Consider the following 15,841-nt stretch of genomic DNA (forward strand, 5'->3'; position numbering starts at 1 on the left):
AAGATATCATGCCATCTACCAATGAGTGTTTGTTCCAAGTCTGGGAGCAGGACAGAGATACTCGAGGTCAGACAGGGCTGAGAGACACAGGAGTTTTCATCCAGCCAGAGTCCAGAGACCTCATTAACACCTCAGGTGTTCGGTTAAAGCACCAAAAGAGCTGTATCATAAGAACAGGACAAACTGAAATAGATCAGCCCTAGTGAAGAATAAACTCAGCCTCCAGGATCAGAAGGAATTGACAATAACTTAACTGCCAGCCAGAACAAAACTCAATAGCCTATAGGAAAGCAATATAAACCAAATGCCACACAACTTACCATCTATAATGTCCAGTGTACAGTAAAAAAGATTGTAAGAAGCAGGAAAATCTGACCAAAAAAAAAAAAAAAGCAGCCAATAGAAGCAGGATTTAAGGAAACATGAAGACACAGGACTTAAGGGAAAAGTTAGACATAACGAGTGAAAATATATGGAAATCTCAGCAGAGAAACAGAAATAATTTTAAAAAATGGCAATTCTAGAAAAGTATACCATCTGACAGAAAAAAATTACTGGATGGACTCAACAACATATTGGAGGCCACATATGATACAGTCAGTGAGTTTGAACACAGCTCAAAAAAATTATCCAGTCTGAAGAACAGAGAAAAAAAGTTTATAAAAGCATGAACAAAGCCTAAGAGACGTATGGAACAATTTCAACTGGTTTAACATACATGTAAATGAGTGCTAGGAGTAGAGAAGTGAGAGATGGGAGAAAAAACAAACAAACTGGAACACATAATGGAAATTTAACCCAAATTTGGTGGAAAACTTCAACTTACAGTACCAAGATGCTTGGTGAACTCCAAGCTGGATACAGACAAAGAACATCATAAACTAAGCACATCACAGTCAAACTGCTAAACAAACAAAACAAAATGATAATGAAAAAAATCTATAAAAGCAGTCAGAGAAAATGGACTCTTTAAATACAGAGCAACAATATAAATGAGGTTGACTTTTCAACAGAAATGATAGATCTAGAAGACAGATTATATAAACGAGTCAAAGATGGATTCTGTATACTGGCCCTGAGGTTGTTTATTTCTTCACCGCAGGCTGAGTTCCTAGCTCAAAAGCCTGCTAGCATCAAAAGCAAAATTTTATATATCCAATTGTTTTCAATGTACCTCAAACAAGCATGTTATTAGCCACGTAGAGGCTGCTTTGGATACCCCAGTGACACTGCACTCAACATCTGCTAACTGTAAATAAGACTGGTTCTAAGGAACCCATACTGCTGTTGCTGCCCTTTAAAGCTCTATGACCCAGAGACTCCCCGCTGCGTGGCTGAGTGACATCACCTAGCACACAAACTCCCTCTCCAGTCTCTTCTCTCCAGGAGTTCCCTTTCCTTTCTCTCTTTCTGGATTGTGGTTCTACACGCAAACCTGCTAAGAAGTCACAAACAAAGCTTGTGCATGCTATTGCCACCTCATGGTCACATCTATCAGGGGTGCCAAAAAAAAGTGTATACACATTTTAAGAGATGTAATCTATGCTCAAGCAGTAGTTCGCTGGTAATCGGAAGTGTCTGGGCACTGATGGTAACCATTTTGAGCACCTCTTGTAACTGCAGAAGTCAAACGTGACTTATATTCATCTTTTGTTGTCGGTATATATTATTATACTTTGAAATACTTTGAAAACAATTACTACAGTTTTTTCCTTTCTTAAAATGTGTACATATTTTTGGTACCCTCTGTATTTCCTTGATCAGCCCTGAAATTCCTTGAACTCCCTACGACAATGTACAAAATATCTTTAAAGTGCTAAAAGAAAAAAAAAAAACACATAAAAACTAGTAACCAAAAAGTTTGTATCTAGTAAACATACCCTTTAAGAACGAGCTGAAAAAAAGATATTTTCAGATAATTGAAAGTTGAGAAAATTCATTGCTAGCAAACATACCCACATTACAAGAAATGCTAAGGGAAGTTCTTTATATTGAAGGTAAATGCTATTAGATGGAAAATCAGATTTACAGGAAAAAATAAAGAGCATCAGAAATGGTAAATATGGGGATAAGTATAAAACTCAATTTTTTTTGGTCAACAAATAACTAAATACAAAAGTAAAAAAAAGATCACTAAAGTAAAAAAATCATAGTACTCTTATTGGGTTTATGATGTATATATAATAAAATATGTGACAAAGTTGCACAAATAGTGGAGAGGGGGCAGATAAATGGAATTATAAAAAAACGAGAAAGTAAATAGTGTTCAAGGTCAAAGTATTTTTCAGATAGATTACAAAGTTAAAAACTAAACCAACACCATAATTAGCCTGTAATGCCACATACCAAAACAATAACAGGATCGTGTAAAGGTCCATCTGTGTGAAGAGTTTCAATGTCATCCTCAATGTTATAATCCCATTCCACACCAAGATCTATGAAGGTCCGCGACTTGGCTTCTTCCCCTTTGCCATTCAAAATATAGTGGCCTGTAGCCTGGTTCTTAATAGCTAAAGGAAGCAAAACGAGTAACTAGCAGACATTTTATCACATTACAGCTTTGATGTTCCATAGTAAGTCTATCCCTTTCTATAAATCAATGACTTTATTAGCAACAAACCAATCAAAACAAGTGCTAATTTTGATATGAGTCCCATTTCCTTTATTAGGCTTTTAAAAATCCTCAAGAGGCATTCCTAACTAGTCAAAAACAATAGCAAGATGGTTGCATAGAAGATAAAAATTAGGAAATGTTCCAATTTGAAAACATTGTCAAAGAGGATAACAGTTTCTAACTCACTCATCCTATACATGTCCTCAGAAACCTGGGAATATTTAGAAAACAATGGATACTTCTATAATAATCAGTACAAATCATGTATGCTAGTTCATCATATAATGTAATGGCTTCTTTACTGTATATCTCTTTCAAGTTAAATATTTATAGGCACCCAATATAGTTGAACTAATTATTAGGCCAACAATTAGATCTTAAATTGTAAAATTCCAAGGCCACATTCCCTTCTGCATGCTAGAAAAAAGCTGTTTACTGGTGATAGAAGTCTTGATGTATTATAGATTTACTATATATTAGAAAATAAAACGCTTTCTCTAATGGATAAAAAAATAACAAATGGGATTTTAAAGTTTGGAGATGTTTATCGGCATATAAATATGTTAGAAAATAAAATTTCTAATTAACACCGTTACTGAAAATGAGGAATTTCAGTTAAATACATTTATTCTTCTTGAGCTTTTAAACTAGTCTATTTTCCTAACATAATAATCTGAATTCTAGGATGAAAAATAAGTAATTTTAATTACCAGAAGAAAAAAAAAAACTGGCTGACTGCTAGACTGTTATAGAATCTAGTAGTGAATATAATTTAAATACTAAAAAAATTCTATATAATACCATAAAACAATTCATTTTTTAAGTCACACATTTAGGAAATCAACTTTCTACAAATTTTCATGGGTTTGACAGATGATGTTTTAGTTTCAGAAATCTTCTTAGTGCTTTAATAGGTTAAGGAATATGTGATAGTTATGTTTATACCTGTATATACCCTTTGAATATGAACCCCTTTAAAGTGACATTTCTACATGATCCTCTCATAAAGGAAAAAAAAGGATCTTTTGGAAATTATAAACAGCCATGCAAATGTATCTGCATGTGTCAGTCAATAACTAGACACATAACAGATATTAGGAAAATTTTCATTAGACTAATAAAATTGATATGTGGTAGCTTTTCAGTCAAGAACTTAAAATGCAATAAAAGTAAGGAGAGGCATACAGTATAGCATCAACTGAAATATCAGAACTAATTTGTCAACATAAATATGGCAAATTTTTCTGATATTATTCCTTACTTTAGTGCATTTTAACATATTTATTTTTCTTATTCCCTTATGCAGAACAAAAATGCATAACAAGTACAAATTTGCCCCATGATTCTTTTCTTTACTTAATAATAACTAATCCAGGTTTCAATAAGAATTAAAGCTCTATTTTTCAATATTGTTTTAAACAAAGAATAGTTGGGAGAAATGACCAACAAAAATCTCACAATAATGCATTTATATGTAATTTGAATCTTGCATATCTATATATACATCTATACATATATCTATCTATAGGTAGGTAGGTAGGTAGGTAGGTAGATAGATAGATAGATAGATAGATAGATAGATAGATAGATAGGTAGGTAGATATGGTTTCTTGACATTTCCATGGTTAAGTCTATGTTAAAGCAGAGCCAGAAGACAGGCACACTTACCAAGAATATGAGGAGAAGCCTCGTCTTCTTGGATTAACACATGTCTAGCACCAGGGGGTATATCAAACATCTTAAGGTACCCTTTGCATGTGTGGTAAATATTGGAGGAAGCAAAGGAGAAAAAAGCAACAACCGTGGTTAGTCAGGCATTACCTTCTTACTGCACCTGCATGCAGAAAAGGGCATCCATAAACCGAAAGAAGCAGTTTCAGAACAGAAATTAACTTCAAAGCATTGGTAGCTTGTGTGACATCTCACATGAGATCAAAGGAAATCTTTTTATTTGTTTAATTAAAGAGGAAGAAAAGAGTTAATCTTGTTTCCAACCTATCAGCCATTCACCTTGTGTTGACCTATGAATTATGTCAACAATAATTCAGGCAAATACTGTACTTTTATGTGATTTCAGTTTTCTAAACCATCTTTTTGAAGTGGGACCAGGTTTTGGAGTACAGGGTTGGTAAACTTCTTGAGATATTTTATCTGTCTATATATAATTTTAAGAGCATAAATGGTGAGTATAGATAGCTAATCTTTTAATTAATGAAATATCTTTACATTTAGAAGCCTGCTTTATTCTAAAGAAATTTAAAAAATTAGTGAGCAGCTTTCATTTTTCTTGTGGTTAGTAACTAATTTTAAAACTTTCAACAAGTTTTATAATGAGAATGTTTTAAAATATTGGGGATGCCAAAAAATTGTATAAAAATGGACACTTGGTCAACATTGCTCAAGCAGTAGTTCGCCGTAATCAGAAGTGTCTGGATGCTGATGGTAACCACTTTGAACACCTCTTGTAATTGCAGAAGTCAAAAGTGACTTGTATTCATCTTTTGTTATCGGTATATATTATTACAATTTTAATACAATTTTTCCTTTTTTAAAATGTGTATACATTTTTTGGCACCCTCTGTGTATGTTGTAGATTTTACTGAATGATTTGGTTGGAAAAGACCTGCAAGCTGTGCTGTACATTGCCTTTACATGTACCCTAACCTCACTCTTCCAATGCAAAAATAATACAAATCTATACAATTAATGGGTTGCCTTGGGTTTTAAAATCATATGTTAACCCTATTACAGTCAATATCATATACAACAAACCTTAATATTATCAAATGTCCTAAAGATTATCTTAAGATCATTTAGAATTAAGATCCTACCTATGAATCAATAATAGTCAGGGCAAATAAAGAAATCAAGTGTTATATCTCATTTCCATCAAAATAGATGAAAAGACTGCTATGACTTGATAGTTGATGAAGTTAGGTGATAACTACATAAGATTCCTTATACTTTTCACTCTCTTTTCATATATCTTTGAAATTTTCCATAATAAGTTTTGAAAAAAAAATACAAATATAGGAAGATGACACCTTATATGATGAAACATCCGATTCATAAACTATATGATCAGTATTGACACAAATTCAGTTATAAACACAAAGTTGCTGATGGAATCAGAAACAAAAACATGTTTGTCATTTGTATATGGACAATTAATATCTGCCTATGTGTAGATTTACCCAACTTTTTCACAATTTCATTAGTGGCTTAACTAAATGGAACAGTCATTTTGGGGTCAAGGTTTTCAGCATCTGAGCCTGGGTCAAGTCCAGTACATGAAAGGTACCATGTTTGCCCGAGTGTGCAATGGCTAGGAGAAACATCCTTAAGATGCCAAGGACAGCAAAACAGCTTGATGCCATTTATGGATGCCCATCTTTCTGCAGTTTGCTACAACTTACCCAGTACGTTTTTAGCTTCCCTTGTTTCAGCAAGAGAAATATTACGAGCTCCTTTGGGTAAAGTGAAGGCGCCTCTTGTCTTCCCTTAAATAGAATGTCTTTAATTAGTAGAGGTTTCATGTTTATCAGTCTTGCTGTTTCATTGACTATACAATAAGCTACATATATTATTAGGTAAGATATAAAATATGTTTTGTAATTTTATATGTTGAAGTCAAAATGCATTTATAATAGTTAGCAAATGCCAATAAACTGTTAATAGTCAATGAAAGTAAGACTAAGCATGAATGAGAAATGATATAGGTGATTTGAAGTTGAATACTTGCAGATTTCATTTTCCAGCAACTTCAATTCTTTATGGCACCTCTTGCTTAAATGTTTCCCTGTTGGAAAAGGTTAATTAGTCTATTGGATGACTATGATAACAGCATTAGTGCAAAGAAATGGATGTTAGATTATCTTCGAGTAGTTTGAATCTGTATGACTGACGAAAGCTTTCTTCTGTTCTTCTGACCTTGATTCACAGGTTTAGTATAAATTTTGAAGTATCTGAAAAAAAGTATCACTACCTCATATTACACATAATATAGAAAAAAATGATTATGTCAAGAATTTTTTTCTTTACATTAATTCACTCTGGAAATAAAATGAATTATGTTACACCTAAAATAATAATACACAACTGCAGTAAATCACACTAAATCATTTCATAAGATGGAAAGAAGTACATTTTACTCCACCAAACCCATTATTTATATATATATAATTCTAAATCTGTTTGCTTTATTAAAATAATATAATCAGTCAGAAATGGTAATAATTGCCTTTTAACAGTTTTCAATGTACAAAACATAGTAAATATCACATAGGAATAGCAATACTCAGTAACTAGAGTAGGGAATGCCTAAGAAAAACACACTAGAATGGCATCACCTAGCTCTGCTCCCCTAACTATATCAAAGAGCAAAGGAGGTATGTGTGGAATTGGCTTGAGTTGTGTAGCTGAGGTATAACAATAATAAAAAGAACTAAGATAATTATTCCATTTGGTTGAAGACCAAATGTTTTTACTTTCCTTTCCTCTAAAAGGGAAAATTACTACCATGACATTGTCCTTGAAGTAAATCAAATCTCTTTGCTTTTGTTTGTTTTATTTTGTTTTCACTCATTCTATAATGGACTACTGTACACCGACTGTGCTTTGGATGATATAGGAGAAGTTTCTTAAAGGAAGAACCACATCAAATTTATCCTTAAATGCTGAATTCCCAGAAACGTTTGTGCAATAAATGCTTATTGAATAGATGAATAACATTTGTTATAAACTCAAACAATTATTTAGTAATAAATGTTTGTATCCAAATATTTTAAGAAATTTCCAATGAATAATTATGAAACTACTAATTTTTTGCATAATATTAGTATTTTTGTACATCTATTGAATCATTACCACACACCTAAGACCAGGTCATTGACTGTCTAGCAAGCACAAAAGTTCACACACATAAGCAATTATTTCTTGGGTGTTTTTAAGGTTGTACCTCAATTTTGTTTAATTAGAAAAACTTTAAAAATTATGTAAAATATGGACCCTAAATTTATAGATTTATAAACAGGATAAACATGTTCACTTTTAAAATAAAAGAAGCAAAACGAATGTAATATCTTAAGTTGTACATAAAGTGTTCTGATTTTTTAAACTTCTGATCAACATTTTATATGCAACAGAAAATTCAAAATAAGCATCAATCCTACTAATTGGGTCTAATGCATTTTATTAAAAACACAAAATAAACAAAACATTTTAGGTAGCTACTATAATTGATATTGATTTTATTTGTTCCTTATCTAAGTTTAGTAGATACATTTTTTGTCATGAATTTAAAGGTTTTAACAGTTTCTTAAAAGATAATCTAAATAAAAATAATCAGCAGCTAATTTTTTGTTATGTTTATAGGGAAAATGCTTCATTCCTAAAAGAGGAAGTCACAAAGAGTACAAATCAGAGAGGATACTAAATTCAAGAGAGACTTCATCTTACCAAGCTTCCTGGGAGTTCTGGTAAATGTCCCCTTCACAGTGCGACAATGGGAATTATCTCCTCCACACACACCACACTTATCCTCAACCTTGTTGGAACCGATTTCTTTATCGCAGCCCACTTTCTGGGGAGAGAAGATGTTAAATGGGGCTAATTTTAATGTGCCAAGACAAGGTCAGCTTCCTAGAGAATGGTGATTCATTTGTTTTAATCAGGAGCCCAAAGTCTGGCAGTTTGCACCAAACTTGCGATCTAGCTCTGATTTATGATACCTCAATCTTTTAAAGAACTACTGTGTAATCAAATGACGTGTACTGTAGGTTAAATCGTACCCTATGATCAACTTCCCCCAGACTAATAACCATCATGGATAGTCATCGTCATCAAACATTTATCACGCACAGATGTTCTAGGTGATTTTGAGCGGCCAAAAGGAAGATGGTGCTTTTCCCTTGTTGCTCTTATATTTGTAAAGATGAATAATAAAATAGCGACCTGTATATTAGGACAAGCTTTACAACTTGGTTAGGGATGTAAGACACATCTTCACCAAAGTGATATAGACGATCTCAGGGCCCTGAAGGAACAGGGAGTGTGGAAATGCGTTTCATAAATACAGAGCGATTCAAACAGAGCCATGGAAGTTGTACATTCATGGAAAGTGGGTTCAGAGAACAATACTTAAATGAATGGAAAGTTAGTGTGGTATGACAGGGGAAGAAGAGTTAAAGATTTGCAAAGCACAGGCTGTGAAAGGCCTGGAGTATCAGGAAGAGTTTGCATTTTCACATTAACTTAGCAGGGAACTACTAAAGGTTTCCTGAGCTGGGGTAGGTCCTTTATGTAAATCATTATGAGGTAATGACACTTGATACAATGACACATGATAAATTTGGGGTGCGAGTGGGCAGAGAAAATAACAACACATCCATTGACTGCACTAGATTCTGTGGGAGGTGAAAGATGAAGAAAACACAGATTCTACTTTCAGGGAAATATTAGTTCAACTATGAGTCATCCACATACTTAAGATTCATTAATGTAACACTTTTGTTCTCAAGTGAAAAGGAATCAAACAGGAGCAATGTGTTCTAAAGTTAATAAGGGTAATTTCATATCAATTTAACATGACATGTGAATATGAATAAAAAAATAAACTGCATTAAAAAAAGATTAAATGGGGCAAAAACCAGTTTTCTTATGTTCACTACTTTTGTTCACATATGAAATTCAGTGTTTAAACTTAGAATCAATTGGAAGGTGAGAAAAGGAGAAAGAAGTTTCTATTATCTCTTAAGGAAAAGATAAAACATATCTAACATTGAATTTTTTTTAAAAAAAGACTTTGTATTTTAATAGCAGATGGGTATTAGTAAAATACTCAAAGCAAAGGCATTGCTCCCAAGTTCTATTCACAACCTACAGACATCAGAGTAATGTAGAAAAAGCCTTTTGGCTGGAAATTAGGAAAACTATTCAAATCTTGATTCTGCCAGTGAACAAAGTTTATTTTATTAAGTGCAGTTTTTCCCAGAGTTAGTTCAGCTACTGAACTATTCATACCTTCTCATGATAATGTGATTTCACAGATAAGAAATAGCTAAAAATTTTTGAAAATACGCAGCTGAACGATAGAAGTAGAATTGCGTAATACTGTAGGGAGCTTTTGGGAGAAGCAGTTTTCACTCACCACACACTCGCCTCGCACACATATGCTGTACGGATCTTTGTAAGAACAGCGCGTTCCATCATGCACCAGCTGTTTCATATAAGCAACATCGCCAGTCTCTTTGGATTGACAGTAAAGATGGCATCTTTTCTTGGCTGCGTAAGATGGAGGGCTAAATCAACTATTTACATAAAATGATATATTTGAACAGTATAGCTTATTTTATTTTTAAAATACAAAATACAAAGATTTCCTAAAAGCAAAATATGATATAATAAAGAGGAGGGGAAAAGTTTGTTTCTTTGGCATTTGTTTTAACCATGGTGACTATATGATTTAACATTTAAACAAGGATGCTTTTGAGAATGAAAGGGGCTATATTATTAATACTAATTACACAGGGACAAGAGTTATATGCTGGGATTATCACAGGCAAATTAGGTTGTATGGCAACCTAGATTTAAGCACAGCTCTTCAATAGACTTGAATTCAGAACCAGTTTAGTTTTAGGGACATACAGAGCACTGGAAGGATTTATCTTTTTTTGACTTCACGACTTAGTACAGTTTTTGCCCCTTTTAGGATCTTAGTAATTAAATTTAACATAATTTATGTGACTCACGTCACCAAAATAGATAAAAATAATGCATTTCTTCTAAATGCATTGCAACTTAGATTCCCAACATGGATGCCTCTTTCCTTTAAATCAGCTTTTAAACTGAACTCAGCAGAGTGTTATATCACATAATAATCATGCAACTATTTTTTCTTATTCACACAAATAAGAAATATAGTGAGAAGTTTCCATTAGAACATATTTAACTGAAAATTCAGGAGTAAGAAGTGAAACATTAAAGGGAATTTCCAAGTGTATTTTTTTAGCAAGGAGTATACAATACAAAAGTAAAAGGTTACAAAGTGCCTGCTATTATTAAATAATGGTCTTTTTCTTGTTCCTGACTCCACTGTAAAAGAACTATATTTTCGTCCACTTATTCAGAAAGGAGAGATCACAATATTCCAAAAACATTTCCTAGTAGAGGGAATTTATTTGGATGAGAAAACTGTTTTGTTTGCTTTCCCCTGGTTGTGTTGTTTGGCGGGAACTAAAGCACAACTCTCACTTCTCCACAGAAAGGAGTGCATTAACCTTATTTTTGGAAATCTGGAAGGACTTACTCCTACAAGCACCAAGTGTTCTAAGTTACCAAGTAGGGATCAACAGTCCAAGGGATTGATGTATACAGAGTGTAAACCCTAAGTAACCATCCATGCTGGGGGCAAAAAGCGGGTGTCTACTCACAGTCGGGATGTTCGTAGGGCAACCAGTGGTGTTTGGTGTTCTGGTATTCAAAGTGGGAGTTACGCTGTTGGCACTGCTGCGCTCTGAAGTCCTCAAAGTGTTTTTGGCATTCTTCTGTATTACAAAGCTGGTACTCAAAATTAACACCAGGACAATCCTGACCACCATTGATAGGCCTAAAGAAAAGACAACATTTAAAAAGGACTTTTGGCTCTCATCCAGCAGTTGAAGCTTGCAGACACAGAGTTTGAGGGCAGAAAGCCAGAGCTTCTGAGCTGCCAGCACCAAGTGAATGAACTCAGACTTCCTAATTTCAATCCCTTTCCAAAAGCACCATACTCTCCCTGCTTGCGTGGGAGGGGAGACCCAAAACTCAACTTAAAGCAGCTTTTCAAATGGTATGTTTTAAATGCATGGTGAAAGTATATTAAAAAAAAAATACAAAAGATAAAAATGGACTCAGGAAATTAATGTTAATATTTTCTATTGCATTAAACAGGTAGATGCAACCCAAAGAAACTTTCATCAAGTTCTGTGCCTCAGTTTCCTCATATGTAAAATGAAAATAATAATCCTATCTTCCTTAGAGAAAAACTGAGAGGACTGAATGAGTTAACACATTTAAAACACTTAGCACAAAGTATGGCTCAGCGTGAATCTTAGCTGCTCTTATTACTATAATTTTCATTGTTTTTGTGACTTTCATTCTCTTCCTGTGAAGACAGGTATGTGACACTCAGTCTTTGTAAAAGACGTGTTCAGAGCCATCCTGCTCCCGGAGCCACAGGGCGGCTCACATGTTAAACCCTAGACAAGGAAGAATGTCCTAAATGTAGTATTTCAGTTATTCTTTTTTCCCTTAGAAAATAAAGTTTGCCAAGCATGCAAGAGGGACTCAATCAACTTAGTCCGAGTGAACCAATGGATAACTTTCCCCAAAAGCTCCTTGGCCTTCGTTTACCATCTTTCTGCTGTCCCACTCTGAAGCATCCCCCGTCTCGCCGTGAGTGAGTGACTTAGCATCTATGGTTGGTGCTGCTTCCGCCCGGACATGCCTGAGCTTCTCACAGGAGATCTCATGGCCTCGGTGCCCAGGCCTTGAGAGCACAGTGATGAGCTTCCCCTGCTCCCCTGCAGGTTCTTAATATTTCTAACTAGTAATTTCTTCAAAATCTCTGATCGTCACTCAAGCCTCTCATCTTGACCTTGACTACTCTTCACAAGATTGATAAATGGAGATTTACCCAAAAGACACACTTAAATCCGTAGTTTTCATGTTCTGTATTTTACATATGCTTCATGAAACAGAATACCAATAACATTATATTGAAACATTTTCTGGCCTATCCAAAAATAACCAGAATTACAGCAGTCATACTCACATTGGATTATTGCACTGGCGTGTCCTAAAACGAACACCAGTTCCACACGTCCGAGAACAGGAGCCAAATTTGGTCCATGATCCCCAATTGCCATCTTGTTTTTGTTGATTAGCATTCTTCCACATGCAATGGCCCTTATAGCACCACTTAGGAAAATGACAAAAGGCAGTTAGGAAAATCATGCATGCGCTAAAGCTGAAATAGTTATGTACGAACCACCAATGGTAGGGCTTCATTGCTTCCCCCACAGGTAAAGATGCATTTAAAATTATCCCAAAGCAATTATAACAATAAGATCCCCTATAATAAGAGTAATTTAGACTTGCATTTTTAAATATAAAGTTAAAATGAAAAAATAACATTCACTCAACAAAGTTTTTAAACGATACGTTTACCTGTGAATATCAAACATAACCAATAAGAATGATCTGGGCACCCATTTGCACAGTAGGAAATGTGGAAAATTGGGCTCCAGAAAGGATGATATAATGAAATACCATCTGACCAGGAAGTAATTAAGTGGGGATTACTAAAACCCTGCTACCATGGAGGCACGTAGCTTACAGTGCTCAAAAGGTATTACAATAAAAAGTGTTTTTTAAAACTCAACTTTGGTAAATTTAAATATAACACAAATATATTTAGGGAGGCTGGATGTTCTGAGTTGATTTAGAAGATATCTTTTTCATAAAGCAAAAATGAGTCAACTTATTGTTGCTCTTGTTTATTGAGTCAAAAGTTTGCAATACTAAAACTGTATAAGTGTGTTTAGCAATAGTGTCTAACAAAGTTTAAACATGAATAATAACCGGTATTATTATTATTATTATTATTATTACTATTATGCTTGTAATTCTCATAGCAAGTACAGTTTATACTGATTTGAAATAGAGCTTATTTAAAAGAACTAAAAGTTATATAAATCTTCTTTGCCAGCTATTGGTTTCGTCCACAGTATCTTATTTCCAAAGTAGTCACGGTACTTCAGTTTGAGTTTTAACATGCCTTTGTTTAGGATTAGTGATCTTTTCCCTCATGAGTAGCATAGCTTGGCACTTGGATAGTTTCTGAGCTTTCAATCCTGACTACACACCTTGAGATTTAAAAGCTCTGGGCATGTTTCCCCAAGGAGCAAGGCCCAATCTTCTGTATATGCATAAGTTCACCTGACTTTATTTCTGAACAACTTTCACAAGGAGTAGGAAGCCAACAAGTAAACTAAATCCCATTAATAGGGGCCCAGATATTCTGCTAAGCTGCCACTGATAGTGGGCTGAACAGTGGTCCCCAAAAGGTCAGGTCCTCATCCCCGGAATCTGTGTTACCTTCTTTGGAAAAAAGTCTTTGCAGATTTGGTTAAACTAAGCATTTTGAGATGGGGAGGTTATCCTGGATTATCCATGTGACTCTAAATGCCATCATGTGTGTCCTAATAAGAGAGGAGTAGAGGGAAATGTGCACACAGAAGAGACTGGGCAATGTGGTCACAGAGCAAAGATTGGAGTGGTTGGAAGTGATGAGAACAGATTCTCCACGAGGGCCTCTGGAGAGAGTATGGTTGTGCCCACAAATTGAATTTGCCTCAGTGAGACTGATTTTAGACTTCTGGCTTTCAGAACTGTGAGAGAATACATGTCTGTTGTTTTAAGCCACCAAGGTTGTAGTAATTTGTTACAGCAGTCATCGGAAACTAGCACACAATGTCACTGCATTGCTGTAATGAAACCTCATGTACGATCATATCCATAAAAATGACAATATAGCTATGTTCATCATTTCCCAGACTTTTAAAGATTATTATTATGCCACATATCTTAGATTTTTAATGTATAAATAGACTCACTTTTCCAGCTGCACATTCAGTTCCATCAAGCGGGGGTCCCTTTTTAGTCTTACAAAAGTAGGGGTTATCAGGATGGCTACACCACAGCTGTTTACATGGGTCAAAGGTTCGGAACTGGAAGAGAGAATCAAAATCTCAATGAAATACAGATGGCAAGACATCAATACCAACAATATTTTCTGTCCAGTTTCTTTACATCATATTTCTTGGATATTTTGATTTCAACTTAAAGTCAATGTTGTGGCATGTTGAGAAAAAAAGACTGCCTAAGAATTCCAAGTAGAGAGTACTTTTTTTCTGCTTTTCTGAAATAACAGTGATAAACAATGATTTGTCTGGGATTTTATGGTTGACTTTTAACATTCTACATGCCATTTCTATTTTATGGTTTTCAAATAGACAATATTATAATTGAAATATGAGTAATTACTATGAACATTTAAAATATGAAAATTTATTGTAATGGTTTTGCAGCTCTCAAGCTATCAAATGGCTTCCCGTTATCTCTGTAAGTATGAACTATTCAGAAATAAACAAAAAAATGCCCATTATAATGAGCTGACTAAAAGCAGAAAATACTTTTCAAAGTTTCTATGTACAATAATGTATTCCAGGTGTAACAACTATTACAATACATTCATGTATTTTATAAAGTACTTTTCATATATTTGAGCCTCACAAGAATTCATGGCTGAGAAATATGGGTTACAGAATAAGGCTACAGTTATGGTTACAAGACAGAAAGTAATAGAGCCAGACTAGAATCTCAGTTTTCTCACTCTAAGAATGTGATTTTGTTGTTGTTGTTTTCCTAAAACACCACATTATAAAATCCAAATCTATGTATAAGTACACATATTTATGAGTGTTCTTGACTTGTGTGTTCTCTAACTGTAAGAATCTTACTATTCTTTAGGTAGATTTAAAAATATATGTATCAAACCCCAGTTTACCCACATGACATTGCCTACATCATTAATTTCCCACATTCAGCCTATGGTCAGAGCTTTTTCTTAATTAATACTCATTTTGGACCACGGTTTTTTGTTCTGATTTCTATTGTTTAAGGCAGAAACTGTACTTTTTTTTTTTTTTTTTTTTACAATAATGACCCAAAGCTTTAGAATATTCAGGTCAACACATTGATGCAGGTTATTAGGAGCTGACAATGTGTAGTTTATAGACAGACCAAATGGCTGTAGATACCTGCATAGGGACGATCTCAAACAGCAGATCAACTTCTTTTCAGTACCATGAAATACTTGTTTTTCTTCCTCTAACACATAAAGCTTGCTCCAACATATAAAAAACCGTTTCTCTTGTTCTTATGAACGACTAAAGCTTGACATGGACATTTAATGAAACATACCTCTAATCCGAATAGTTATGTGGAAGACTGGCTTTACTAGATTCCACTAAGCATTTACTACGTGCCTGCATTGTGCTAAGCATTTCAGTTACATTATCAAATTGAATCCTGATGCCAATTCTATGAGCTAAACACTACCATTATATACATATTATGAATGAGGAAACTAAGCCAAAGAGGTTAAATAAGGTGCTCAAAGTCATA

At 34.2% G+C, this 15,841-nt stretch overlaps 1 protein-coding gene across 2 annotated transcripts in view; it reads right to left on the reverse strand.

The window, feature by feature from the left end:
* Positions 1–15,841, reverse strand: part of ADAMTS3 (ADAM metallopeptidase with thrombospondin type 1 motif 3) — a 248,032-nt gene that overhangs the window by 16,975 nt on the left and 215,216 nt on the right. Inside the window, exons 11-17 of one of the 2 annotated variants that reach the window (XM_081057912.1) lie at positions 14,269–14,382; positions 12,426–12,571; positions 11,044–11,219; positions 9,762–9,895; positions 8,072–8,195; positions 4,283–4,363; positions 2,347–2,510 (exon numbers count right to left, since the gene is read on the reverse strand). In XM_081057912.1, coding sequence (XP_080914038.1) covers positions 2,347–2,510; positions 4,283–4,363; positions 8,072–8,195; positions 9,762–9,895; positions 11,044–11,219; positions 12,426–12,571; positions 14,269–14,382 — 939 coding nt within the window. Of the gene's footprint in view, positions 1–2,346; positions 2,511–4,282; positions 4,364–6,030; positions 6,115–8,071; positions 8,196–9,761; positions 9,896–11,043; positions 11,220–12,425; positions 12,572–14,268; positions 14,383–15,841 lie in introns of both variants that reach the window. The other variant, XM_081057913.1, reaches the window with a different exon arrangement.

The sequence above is a fragment of the Rhinolophus hipposideros genome (assembly GCF_964194185.1).
Source record: "Rhinolophus hipposideros genome assembly, chromosome: 1".
Taxonomy (NCBI): domain Eukaryota; kingdom Metazoa; phylum Chordata; class Mammalia; order Chiroptera; family Rhinolophidae; genus Rhinolophus; species Rhinolophus hipposideros.